General features: G+C 40.8%; 1 protein-coding gene across 3 annotated transcripts; it reads left to right on the top strand.

The window, feature by feature from the left end:
* Window positions 1–30: 30 nt before the first annotated feature.
* On the top strand, window positions 31–12,335 carry LOC102299775 (protein FAM222B). Of its 3 annotated transcripts, none has more exons than XM_005947629.2 (4): window positions 31–2,243; window positions 2,870–2,923; window positions 4,957–5,084; window positions 7,072–12,335. In XM_005947629.2, the coding sequence occupies exons 3-4, from the start codon at window positions 5,003–5,005 to the stop codon at window positions 9,021–9,023; spliced, it is 2,034 nt and encodes a 677-aa protein (XP_005947691.1). In that variant the 5' UTR covers window positions 31–2,243; window positions 2,870–2,923; window positions 4,957–5,002; the 3' UTR covers window positions 9,024–12,335. The 3 variants fall into 3 exon arrangements, with proteins under 3 accessions (XP_005947691.1, XP_005947690.1, XP_005947689.1); XM_005947628.2 differs by having other exon boundaries at window positions 2,867–2,923; XM_005947627.3 differs by lacking the exon at window positions 2,870–2,923.
* Window positions 12,336–12,833: the final 498 nt, after the last annotated feature.

Genomic DNA, 12,833 nt, shown 5'->3' with positions numbered 1-12,833 from the left:
TTAGTGTGTAATGTGTATGACTTTTTTGATTTTTTTATATATATATATATATATATATATATATACATACATATATATACACTTATAAATATATATACAGTGGGTTTTTATGTAAAATGTAGCTGCTGGCTTGGCCTTGATTAAAAGTAGAAAAATGTGGCTGGTGAAATTACAGAGAAATTGTGAAAGTAACCGGTTTAGAGAACCCAACATGTTTATATTGCGTAAAATGTGAGGCAATCGAATAGATTTAGAACATGAAAGGCCAAACAGTGATGCCAAATAGAACAGACTGACTTGATTTTTAGTGTATCAGAAGGAGGGATTGTGCATCTGAGGACCAATGTTTAATTTGACACTACAGTTACCTATAGATGCTAAGCCATGTTTAACAGAGTGTCAACAAACCAAACTTTCACATTTCAGAGAGACACTCTTCTCTGTTCAGCATTTCTACATATCTGCAATTTCTGAACTGTGGCATCAGATATGAAGTGATATTCTAGCGGGGTACACTGGATAATCAAACTTATCATAAACAATGTTATATCTGTTAAAATTTGTAATTGTCACAGAGCTTTCTAGTTTGGAAGTGTAATCCACTGCCGCTGCTCACAGAATCCGTCCATTTAGCAAAACGTGCAAATGGTTTCTGCATTTCTATCCACTCTCGTGTTTCCAGACGACCTGACTGCAACCTGGCAGGGATGTTTAGTTTGTGTAGTTATTAGGGAAGAAGCGGTCAGTCTGGGAGAATTTATAGAAGACTGTTATTCTTGTTGTTGATGCTTTTTTGTGTGTGTGAGTCTCTCATCTTCACTTTCTTCATGCCCTGTTTGTCTCAAATGTTCATATGTTCGTGTATGCTCCTGCTGCATGTCATCCATCTGTATACAATAGAATCTGCTCACTCTCAAACTGTCATTCTAATAAATCAAACTGCCATGATTTATTTCTTTATTTTCTCTCCTTTAAATTAAAGCAGAAGTGTTAAAAGGCAGGAATGTACAAGTTGAGTATACAATATACTCTTTTGTTACAGCAGTGAACATAATAATTTTAGTAGTAGTTAATAGTAAATATAAAGGAAAACATTTAAAAGTCAGCTAAACAAACAATTGTAAAAAAACAAACAAACAACAACAACCAAAAAACAGATGTTTCCCTGGCAAGATGGTGCAGTGGTTAGCACCATCACCTCACAACAAGAAGGTCCATGGATCAAATAGCCTTCTCTCTTCCTGTAGTCCAACGATGAGGTTAGGCTAATTTCTGATTCTAAACTGGCCACCAATTTAGAATCATAAAGTAACTTAAAATAACCTTATCTGAGTTTGTTTGAAGCTTTAAACTCAAATCTTTCTCAGTTGTTTCCTGTTTTACTTCTCACCAGAGTAATTGTGCAGTAGTATTCTGTTTTTCATCAGTTTTATTTTCTATGTGATTTTTAATTGTATATTAGTAAATTCAGTTAAGTTTCTGTTATTTCCCCGGAGGGATCAGTTGGTTTGAGTTTTGATTAGTTTTAGTGTGAATTTAATTTTTTTTCTTCAAAATATTAGTGGTGCCAGATACTATTATTTTAATAATGTGCTTATCTAAACCTCCTAAATCTTACAAATTCTTGTCACACAGTCATCCCAGTCAGGTTAACCGTCTGCATTAATGTCTCTTCGGTCTGCTTGTGCTGGAAAATTTGACAAACCACAAAACCATTTTTTATGTTTTTTTTTATTTATTAATTTTTCGTTTGATTGAATTTTTAGTTCCGTTGGCCAGAATGTTTCTTTTTTTTTACACTAAGTGTTACTTTTTAGTTTAATTCACTATATTAAAAAAAAACTTGCTTTTTGTGGAAGTTTTTTTTCATGCCACCACTTCAGAAAATCCAAATCATGCCAGGTGATAAGTACGTGACCAACTGTTAACATTTGTCCCAAACTGCTGCTGCGTCCGCCTAAATATAAGGCTGACAGGAACACCCAAGAAGAATAACCAGATCTCTTAAAGTTTATATAATCTGTGATAAATTTATGATAAAATGACGCTTGTGGTGGATTAATGGACAGGCGTTCACCGTCGATGCCTTAAATGCAGAAAAGGGGTCCTGTCTGTTTGCGCATGTCCGACAGATGATGCTGCTTTAGCAGACAGCAGCACGAAGAGCTGACACGCTGATTACAATCCTTATCAACGTTATGTCGCCACAAAATGAAGTTTCCTTACTCAAAGATTCCTGAGGAGTAAGTATCGCTCTCTTTAACACAGGTCACGTCGGTGCTTTCCGTCAACGAGAAGCTAAAGTTTGCTAACCAGCTGGCCTGTTCACAATAAGCACAAAGAGGCTCCTTATTTACTGTGGTGCTTGACTTGAGGTAACCTTTTGAACGATTTAACATCAGTTTTCTGAAGGTGTCCGGTTCTGCTTGGGGTTCACATGGTGTTTGGCCACTGGAATCGTCCGGGGTGATTTATTGAAGGCTACAGGCGTTAGCTAGCTGTTTGAAACTGCAGCAGGTTGAGACTGGATTGTTAGACAGATGGCTAACGTTACCTAGCTGCAGACTGACTGTCAGAAAGTTCACCTCTCCCGCTGTAAGACCACTCCAAGAAAGCGGTTCAGCCTTAGGAAGACAGCTTTAGCTGGTGTATGTTTGAAAGGTTGGGTACAGAGGGTAAAATAAGTGTGTGTGTGTGTGTGTTTTATATATATATATATATATATATATATATATATACACACACACACACACACACATACACATACAGCTAGGACTGAAGCGTCGATGTGTAGCCCAATGCATTTTAATTAAGATTAAGTAGAAAAGCCTGGTGTCTGGCATCTGACACAAACACCATTTCTCAGCAGGAGACTTCATCTGAAACCTCGGGGAAATTGTGCCAAAATAAACGCACCTTTGTGGTAAGGAAGGATGAGTGCTGATAATGTTTTATTGATTCCTGATTGTTTAAAAATTAGGGTTACACTGGCTTAGTAACTAACTGCTTTATATTTTGGGTCTGAACACTGTAGACAGACTTGTTTGTGTCTATAATCATAAATATGTCACTGAATAAAGTCAGTGAGCGCACTAAAAGGCCTACAGTTTCTATGGATTGTATAGTTTATAACTGGTTTGTCTTTCCTATCCTGAATAACAAGTCAATCTTAACTTCCACTGTTCAGACGGTTAACTCGTGATGAATCATAAACTGCAAATGGAGGATGATTCGGCATTTGTGCTTCTTAACAGATCCCTTCCTCTTCCCTCTCAGTGGAGGAGCTGAGAAAGGAATTCTGCTGCAGTTCTCAAAATCTTTATATTCTCAATTAATCTTAATTCCATTAAGATTCCATTAATCTGTTTTCTTAATTGTTGTCTTATTTCAAATCTTTAAAAAACTCCTTGAAAATATATTTATTTGAGTTAACATGAAGTCAGAGGTTTCAGTGACACTTTAAACCACAGCATATATAACTATGCAATATTACAGAAAAGTCTGAAGACTGCCTTCCAATTCCTTTTAATGGAGTGAGGAAAATGGAACTAGGTGCAGCAATTTACTTAATATCCAGAAATAAAAAGAAATGCAATATGTAAGGCAAAATCACAGTTTGTATTTTATAACAAGCTTTAAAGTAAATATTTGGTTATGACCACCAGCCTGACTTCTTAGGTAGCTGTCTTGTAACTTGCCAGTCTTCAAGAATGGTTCTCCAGGCTTCTTGAAGAACCTTCAAAGCCCTTCTTTGGATGTTTGCTGTCTGCTGTTTGGTTTTGAGATGATTCCACGCTGCTTCAGTGTTGATGTCCAGACTCTGATGAGGCCAGTCCATGACTGATGGTGTTCCACTGTCTGTGGTTTTGTTTTTTAAATCAGGGTATGCGTTTACTACACAAAGCTGTGGACAGTCAGATGTTTGTGCTGCATGGTGTATCAAAATCTGATGGTACATTTCTATATTCATGAATCTATCAATTTTGAAAAGATCTCCACCAGCGTGACTGAATGCAGCTCCAAACCATGACAGAACCTCAATTATGATTTGTTGCCACTGATTTTCAGTGTGGTTTCTATGTAATTTGGCATCCCTCAGCCTTTTCTCCCCCTCCAAACATAAAAAACATTCTTATGAAAATGGTAAGGTACAAGAACTGAACAGAAAATGAGTGAAAAAGCCACCAATGTCCAAATAGAACCTTGAAAGACATTAAGAAAACTTGGAAAACTATTGCTCTGTGCCACACAAAAAAACAAAGCCTAGATCTGTTGAAGAAAATTGTAAAGAAATGAGAGTTACTTCAAGGCTTTTGCACAGTTCTGAATATGAGGTGTATCTGTGTGGACTCACAGCTTCCAGTTCTGAAAAGTGAAGCTAGCGTATTGCTGATATAATTGACAGTCAAGAAGGGGATATAACAGTGAGATGTTAAAGAATGGCTTGTATGAAATATGTTTGTATTACTGGAGAAGATGAAAGTAAGTAATTCTAAAAGGACAAAAGGAAGAAAAAATGGCATTGTTTGTTTTCCTTATTTAAAACAATTCTTTATGTCACTGGTTCTGTACCTCTGCATTATGATGAAATATTTAAAATAAAAGTTTTCGATTGTTGTAAGCATGGCTCTTTGCTTTTCCCCAATTTTTAAATTTTCTGATTTGCTGCTAAAACATTTTGGCACATTCTTAGCTTGACACAGAAAGCTGGCTGGCTTACAGTCTGCCATCACTCTACAACTATGTGCTGCTTTGTTCATCTCCATCTCAGCTCCTTGCTGCCTGCAGTGTGTACACAGTGAGCTTATACAGAGCCATGGTTTCTCTTTATTACAAGCTGCCATTTGCAAAAGGTCAAACTGAACTGTGAAAATCAGTGATGCCAAAGTATTTTCACACCAATCTAAGTATGTGTGTGTCAACGGCTGACTTTGACCTGCTCTGTTTGTCCCCCAGTATGGTGAGGAAAAGGTGTCCCGTGCTGCATTAGTTGAAGAGTGACATGCTGGCCCGCCTGCCAGCATCAGTTAAGCCTACCATCAGACTACTTTCCCGCACGCAGATGAACACTGGACCTCCAAAATGTAAGTGCCGTCTTTTATCATGTTGTGGTGTTTCTTTTGACTTGTCATACTAGTCAAGCTGTTTTGACACTAAAGTTTAGTTGTATAAAATATCTAATCACTGAGCGTCTGAAACTCGTAGTGGGATGACCTTCTAGAGCAATGCAGAAAATATGTAAAGGATAAAAATTACCAGTAAGTTTTAGACAACTGATTTTAAAGAGCAGTTGACTTGTGTCCATGCTTCCGGCTTTTAAAATGCAGTTAAATATTCAACATCTGTTCAGAAGATTACCGTAAGTGAAGTGGATTTTGTTTGAGGCTAGTTTGGGTGCACAAATGATGGCAAATTATTGAAAACTTTCCCACAGAATAAGATGGTGTTTGTGGCTATATTGCAGCAGGATGAGTATGGACAAAAACATACTTTACTAAATAACCCAGTGAATGTTAGCATATTTACTTTGTGGCAGTTAATCTTAGTTAGTCTTTGTTTGTCACCTGGCTCTCTGGTTTACAAAAGATTCCAGAGCAGAACGTCCATAATCATAGCCAGCTACAGTCTGCTACTGTGTGCAAGGTGAAGTGCTGTCTGATCAGTTTCGCAGCATTTGGCTTCATCTGAGCAAAGGGACCTGCCCTGCCCTGTCTGACAAATGGTGAATAACTGACCGGACAGAACCTCAGAGCAAATGGATAATAAATGCAGAAAAACCAGAACAAGAAGCAACTGAAAGGTGGCTGCAACAACTTGAATGGGGATGTCCATGGGTTCTGGGGTCTGACTATTTTGGGTTTCTGATAATGGGGAGACTTGTATAAGGTTTTTTGTTGTTTTTTTTTTTTTTTTTTTTTTCAAGCCCAGTATTATTGAAATCTGGTCCACTTGGCAGCTTTAGAAAATATGAGTGCATAGATAACTGTGTAACTTCTGTGTATTTTTGTAAATGTTACAGCTTTGGCTATTAACAAAGACCCCCACCAAACACATTTTCAAAACTCTATACTATAGACCAGGGGTGGGTGAACTCCAGGCCTCAAGAGCTGGTGTCCTGCAGGTTTTAGATCTCACCCTGGGTCAACACACCTCAATCAAGTGATTAGCTCATTACCAGCCTCTGGAGAACTTCAAGACATGTTGAGGAGGTCATTTAGGCTACGTTCACACTGCAGGCAAAAGCGCATCAAATCTGATTTTGTTTTTTTGTTTTGTTTTGTTTTTTTGACCCTATGCGACCCATATCCGATCATGGTATGACAGTGTGAACGGCACAAATCCGATATTTTCAAATCCGATCTGGGTCACTTTCGTATGTGGTACTGAATCCGATACATATCCGATGTTTTAGAAAGCGACTGCTGTTTGAACGGTCATGTTGCATTAAATCCGTCTTTTACGCCACCGACACAAGACAGACGGCAATTATCAGCTCTGGAGAAGCGCCCGAGAAGACATCGCGAACGAGCGCTTCCTGGCCATCCAGTGTAGATGTCAGTGAAACTGTTGGGAAGACATTGTTGGAGAAACGTGCACATATTATTTGTACTGTATAATCTGCAGATTCTGACAAATCTGCAACTATCCTTTGAAGCACCGCTCCTCTCTTAAACAACAATAAGGATCATTATTAGGCTATTTGCATTATTATGTAAATAACAAAATAACTTAAAGCAAAAATTGGAAAACGTAAAGTCCGAAGTCTTTATATTAACGGCCATCTGTCAAACAATACTGTTTGGTCTGGGTCTAAACAGAGCGCATCTAAAACCTGCAGGACACCGGCCCTTGAGGCCTGGAGTTCTCCACCCCTGCTGTAGACAGAAGATGTTTTAAAGTTTCCCCTAAGAGCCGGTCACCTTGTTTTTTACCGCCAGTTTGCATTGAAGAACTTGTATAACTGCAGGCTGACAGCATGTTTCTCTATAAAGTTTTGTGCTATGTGAAATCCCAGTTGGTGTTATTTTCTAAGAATGTGCTTTTTTTTTTCTGATTTTGCACATCTTGCAGGGGAAACTACACAGAAAATGAGATCTGCCAGCTATCCAACCCCAGCAGAGTTGGATGCCTATGCTAAGAAAGTTGCCAACAACCCTTTGACCATCCAGATCTTCCCGAGCAGCGTCAAAGTACCTCAAAAGAAGCACATTCGTCGCACAGTCAACGGGCTTGACACATCCTTGTCCAACCAACGCCAGAGTCCCTACTCCTCTCAGGTCGGCACCAGTGGGGGCCTGCTGGCTGTCCTCTGTGCACCTGTCAAAAACTCAGACACTAGCCACACCCGACAACTACATAATTCAGTCATGAACCCTCACAGTGGGCCCTACACCACTGAAAGCACTTTAAACCATCCTCAGCCTGCTCCTCACCTACAGGGTCCGTCTCAGTCTGCACTCCAGAAGCAAAACTTGGTTCACCCTCAAGCACTACAGCAACAGCACCGTTTGACTCATCCAATGGCTTTGCAGCAGCCTCACCCACAAGCTTTACAGCAAAGGAATATGGCTCGTTCACAAGCTCTCCAGCAGCAACAGAGCTTGTCCCAGATTCAGGCGCCACAGCAGCAGAGATTGGCTCATCCACAGGGTATGCAGAGACAGCAGAGCCTCCCTCACACCCAGACTGTGCAGCAGCAGCCACAGCAGGGCCAGTCATGTTCGTCAGTTGTACCACAGCAGCATCTTTCTCATCTGCAGTCACTAAAGCATCAGGTGGCTCCTCCACAAGCTTTACATTCACAGCAAGGAGTGACTCAGGATCTGCGCCACATATCTGATGGATCTCAGCTTCCGAGCATGCAGCACACCCAGGGGCTAGTTGGGTCGCAGGCCCTTCCCCAGGCTGTTGCTGCAGGCCCTCCTACCATGCCTAATTGCCCCCAGCAAGCCCGACTGGGACCTTATGGGCCACAGAAGCTCCCTGACCCAGATGCCCCACCAAATATAACTGTATCTACCTCCACCATCCCACTGTCCATGGCAGCCAGCCTGCATCAGAACAGACCCGGTGACCTGAGCATCATTGTGCACCAAATCAACCAACTGTGTCAGGCTCGGGCCGGTATGGGCACCACCTCAGTCTGTGAGGGACAGATTGCAAACCCCAGCCCCATTAGCCGCAACCTGCTCATCAATGCCAGCTCAAGGGTGTCCTCTCACCACCCAGCTCTGGGCAATGTACCCAGCAGCCTCATGGTGGGACCACCAGACAAAGCTGCAGCCCAAGCTCCCAGCATTTCTCTCAATTCACAGCAGAGTATAGCTGCTGCTAATAGTGTACCTGCTTTTCACACTAACCCTGAGAAGGTGGCGCAGCAGCAGCTTCAGCACCATTTACATCAGCAGAAACAACAGCAGCAGCAGCAACATTTTCAGCAGCTGCAGCAGCTGCAGCAGCAGCGCTCCTGGGCTCAGCATCAGTTAGCCCACATGCAGCAGCCTCCTGAGGGGGCCAATCCTTGCAAGAATCCAAGGATGGAACCTCCAGCTGAGTGTGCTTTCCCCTCCAGAAACCTCTCCTACAGCCACAAGCTACCAAACAGTGCACAGAGCTTTCCCCTAAATCATCCTGCAGAAAAACCGCAACCCTCATCCCCTGTTAAATGCCCAGCAAGTTCTATGCCTTACATTAATGGCCACTACATGAAGCCACCGTGGAGCAGCGTTCAAGCAACAGCAGGAAACAATGGCCCTCAAGACCTCTCAGTGGCTTTCCAGGGAGGGCAGGCTGCTTCCAGAGACAGAATCCCAGGGGCAAAGTATAGGCCAGGGAAGGAGGGTCCTAATGACCAGTCAGAGCTGATGCAGAATGTGGATTTCTTAGGTGGGGATTTTCAGATGCCCAGCTTTCAGGAGCAGAATGTGGATGCAATGGGGAATATACACAGGTCCGCCAGGAGCCAAGTTCAGGAACCTGGCAGCAGCGGAGCAGTCCATGCTCATCGCCCAGGCTACTGTTAAATGTGCGTTGATGCCCATGTGGCGTGTACTGAATTTTGTTTTTGTTCTGGTCTACAGCTGCTTTCAGCTTCTGTATTTTACTCTTTAAAACCTTCAAAGTGAGCAGTTAAATTGCATTGCTTCAGAGCTTGATTTGGAGACCCACCAAGTGTGATGTTTCAAAGTATTCCTCAGGTCTTAAGCCATGTCGTACTTGTTGCAGATGAAGGGTTTTTGAGATCGTTGTCGACTGTTTTATCTCTGGCACAGATGTGCTGCTGTTTGTTCATATATCTATGGTGTTCAGAAATGTTAATTTGCAGCTGAGACTATGCTTGCCTTATGATTGTCACAGTGCTTTTCATAGGTTGACATGGAACAACTCAACTTTTATTAGCATGTGTGGCCTTAGAACTGCCCAGAGGCAAGATAGAATAGGATGTCTTTGTGTGATGTTTTTATTTGCAATTATTTATCTTCCTAACAGCTTTGATCCATTTGAATGGGGGTTACTTGTATATGCAATTATTAGGACTGTTGACAGTGCTCAATCCCATAGCTGCAGTGTACATTTGTAAAGGGGTCTGGGTGTGAGCCAGAGCTTCCCTATCAGGAATACTAACATGGCTTCTGAACGATATTGTTGGTGGTCCAGGTGATTTTTGACATTGCTCTTGGTGGGATGTTTTTTTTGTTTTTGTTTTTTTTTTTTAAGGAAGAAAAAACAAACCCTGCCAGAACTAGCAAAATCGGTAACCTTCTCCATTTCTGAGATTCTTGTTGTGTGGGAGTTCTTTTTAAATGTTTATTTTTTGTTGTTGTTTTTGCATTTCTGTACATTGTCTTACTTGAATCATAGAATTTGCTTTTAAATGTCATGCTTAACATTTGGAACAGGGGCAGAAAGTCTCATTAGCTCCCCACATGTTAATCTTTAGGCAATGTGAAACAGAATGGGTCCCATTACTTTAAACTGAGCGTGTCTGTATGTGAAAGGTAAACTGATCATGTGCATGCATGCAAGTACGTCAGCTCATGCTACCGGGGAAAATGTCATTTCCCTTGAGCACAGGTTGTCACCATTTTACTACTGTAATGCAAGTGAATTGATGTGGCGTGGATGTTTCCTTTTCTGTGGGGCTTGTGGTTAGTTGTTCACCTACTTGTCACCTGCCTTACCACGTGTCGTATTTCTGTGACCTACAGAGAAAGAACTAAGAACATGTAATGCAGGTCATGTTGTACTAGATGTACCATAGTTGATGTTGTCTGGGCTTGTGTTGCTGTATTAACCTCAAGCCTTCTGGAAAAAGCCTTAAATGACACACTAGTTATAGTCTACTTTAACAGTTTCTTTGCCAGGATCACAACTTGTGTATGGCTGTGAGGAAGGTTGTTTGTTTTTTCCTTTTTTTTTTTTTTGTTGTTTTTTGCCCCTGAACTTTGGTTTCCCTGTTTAAAGCTAATGTTGGATTATTTGGGAGGTGTTAACATGGACAGGCAGTAGGAATGGATGATATTGCCATAAGGTAATAATGCTACTCATCCCAGATTATAAAGCCCTCATCCTTCTGTCTGAAATGTTGCCTATCTAAGGATTTAGGATGGTGGAGAAAAAAATGACTTGATAGCAGATTTAATAGGTATTTAGCCCAGGGATGTAGCAGTTATTTTAAGGTATTTGAACTGTTTTTAGTTGTTACATGTAATATCCTCATAGTTTAATTTATTTTTTGGACCACTGCATCCTGAAGCCATAGGTATTTTCACATTAGGTGCCATAGGTGACATTCTGATGCAGGCAATAGGTTTGCATCATTGCTTTAATGTCTTTCACAACAGCAGTTCTTTTTTTCCTAACTGAATTGTTCTCAGAACATCGTACAGATTAAAAGGGAGAAAGAATTGCAAGATAAATCTTCAAAGAGACAATTCTCTTACAAGCTGTAGCTTTTCTGGAGTTCAGTCTTTGTACTTAATGGCAGTTTTTTTTTTTTTTTAATTACTTTTTAGTTTAGGTTTTTAGTTTTTTTTTCTGGCTCTCAGTTTTGATGTGCCTGCCCCCTGAAGCTGCTATTAAATTAAATCTTGACACACACGTATGATCTGTGTGTGTGTGTGTGTGTGTGTCTGTGTGTCTGTGGTGATGATATGGGCTGTATCAGTGAAACAAGTTCCTATTTATTTGATGGGTGAAAGTTGTCACCAGTCAAATGCAGGTATGTTTGGCTGTTTGTATGTCTTACGAGCCAAATTTTAAAGAAGATTATGTATTAATGAATTAAAACTGACCAGTATTCAAGGTGGCAGAGTGAAGTCTGACCCACTGTGGCCTAAAGACCTTCCAAGCCTGTTTGAGTTTCTTTAACATTAAGTTGACTGGGTGAAAACACTAAAGGATTAGACAGACCCGCCCTGTTAATGTTGAACTGCCTCGTTACAGCCCACCACAGTCAGGTTCTGCAGTTTCATATGAAGTGCCTCCACTGGGTGTAGTATGGAGAAGTGTGTGTGTGTGTGTGAGTGAGACTGAGTGCTTGCGTGTATGTTAAGCTTGGGTACTTGCACACAGGTGTGCATGCTGACAGAGGTGCACAAAGTTGATCTCTGATGGGGGGGACCAAGCTGCTTAGTATAACTACTGATACTGTGTCATGGACTGAAGTCCTGGAGTGTGCCACGATTCCCAAACACTGTCAGGATGTGTGAACTGTTTGCTGCTGACTCACTGACCAAAGTGACCAGAAGTCCCTCTCTAACCACTCTGGCTGAAAGCCTGTAAAAGCTTGTTAATGAGCAGCAACCTGGTGACCTAACAAAAAGCTGCTGGGGTTCAATAAAGTCGTGTGAAGTAAACGTAACGATGTGAAATGCGCATTTATTTAAAAAAAGGAAAAAGACAGAGGAAAAAAACAAAAAACAAAACTAAATGACTTTAAAAAAAAAAGAAAAAAATCTAGAGTGAGTCGTTCCTTTCTGCAGAGTGCACCTCAAACGTTCTGGCTTTACCCAGAAATCTGGAAATGCATTAAAATACAGAAATATTGTTCAAGAACCGCATCAAGAATCACATCTACTTAAGGATGTTGTAGCTCAGCTTTTAAGTTGATTCAGATGGCAATATTTACTGGGGCACAGACATAACAACTCTCTCTAGATTTTGACTGATTTATATAATTGTCTTTGGTTATCAAAGACATGTTGTGAACAGTGGTGGAGGGGGGGCTTACTTTCTCTACTTTGAAAATGTGATATTCCACTTTTGCCTAACCTTCAGGAAGAAATGTCTTGCACAAACATTCCCCTAACCAAAATAAAGTTTTCAAACACAGCTATTGACTGACTTTTTTTTGTGAGCAACATGTTTCAAGGGTTTAAAGCTAATAAAACTGCATATATGGAATTTCACTTGAATCTGAATTCAGTTTAAGTAGAAAGATATTTGTATGAATATTGAATGGACAACATTCTCCTTCAGGTTTTTCAGGTAGAGCAGAATTTATGGTTCCATCTATTACAGCAAGTCATCCAGCTTCCAAAGCAGCCAGACCATCACACTACCACCAGGTCTGATTGTTTGTTTCACCTTGGAACTTTCCCATAGGCGCTGTTTTTGCTTGGTTTCTTTATTGTTGTTGAATCATGAACACTGATCTTAACTGACAAGTGAAGCCAGCAGTTCTTTAGATCATTGGTGGGGAACTCCAGATCTCAAGGGCCGGTGTCCTAGAGGTTTTAGATGCATCCTTGATCCAACACAGCTGATTTAAAAGGTTAAATGACCTCCTCAACATGTCTTCCGAGGCCTGGTAATGAACGAGTCATTTGATT

This window comes from Haplochromis burtoni, unplaced genomic scaffold, assembly GCF_018398535.1.
Source record: "Haplochromis burtoni strain Fernald_Lab_line unplaced genomic scaffold, NCSU_Asbu1 Contig_536, whole genome shotgun sequence".
NCBI lineage: Eukaryota > Metazoa > Chordata > Actinopteri > Cichliformes > Cichlidae > Haplochromis > Haplochromis burtoni.
This window is presented reverse-complemented; position numbering and strand designations above follow the sequence as displayed.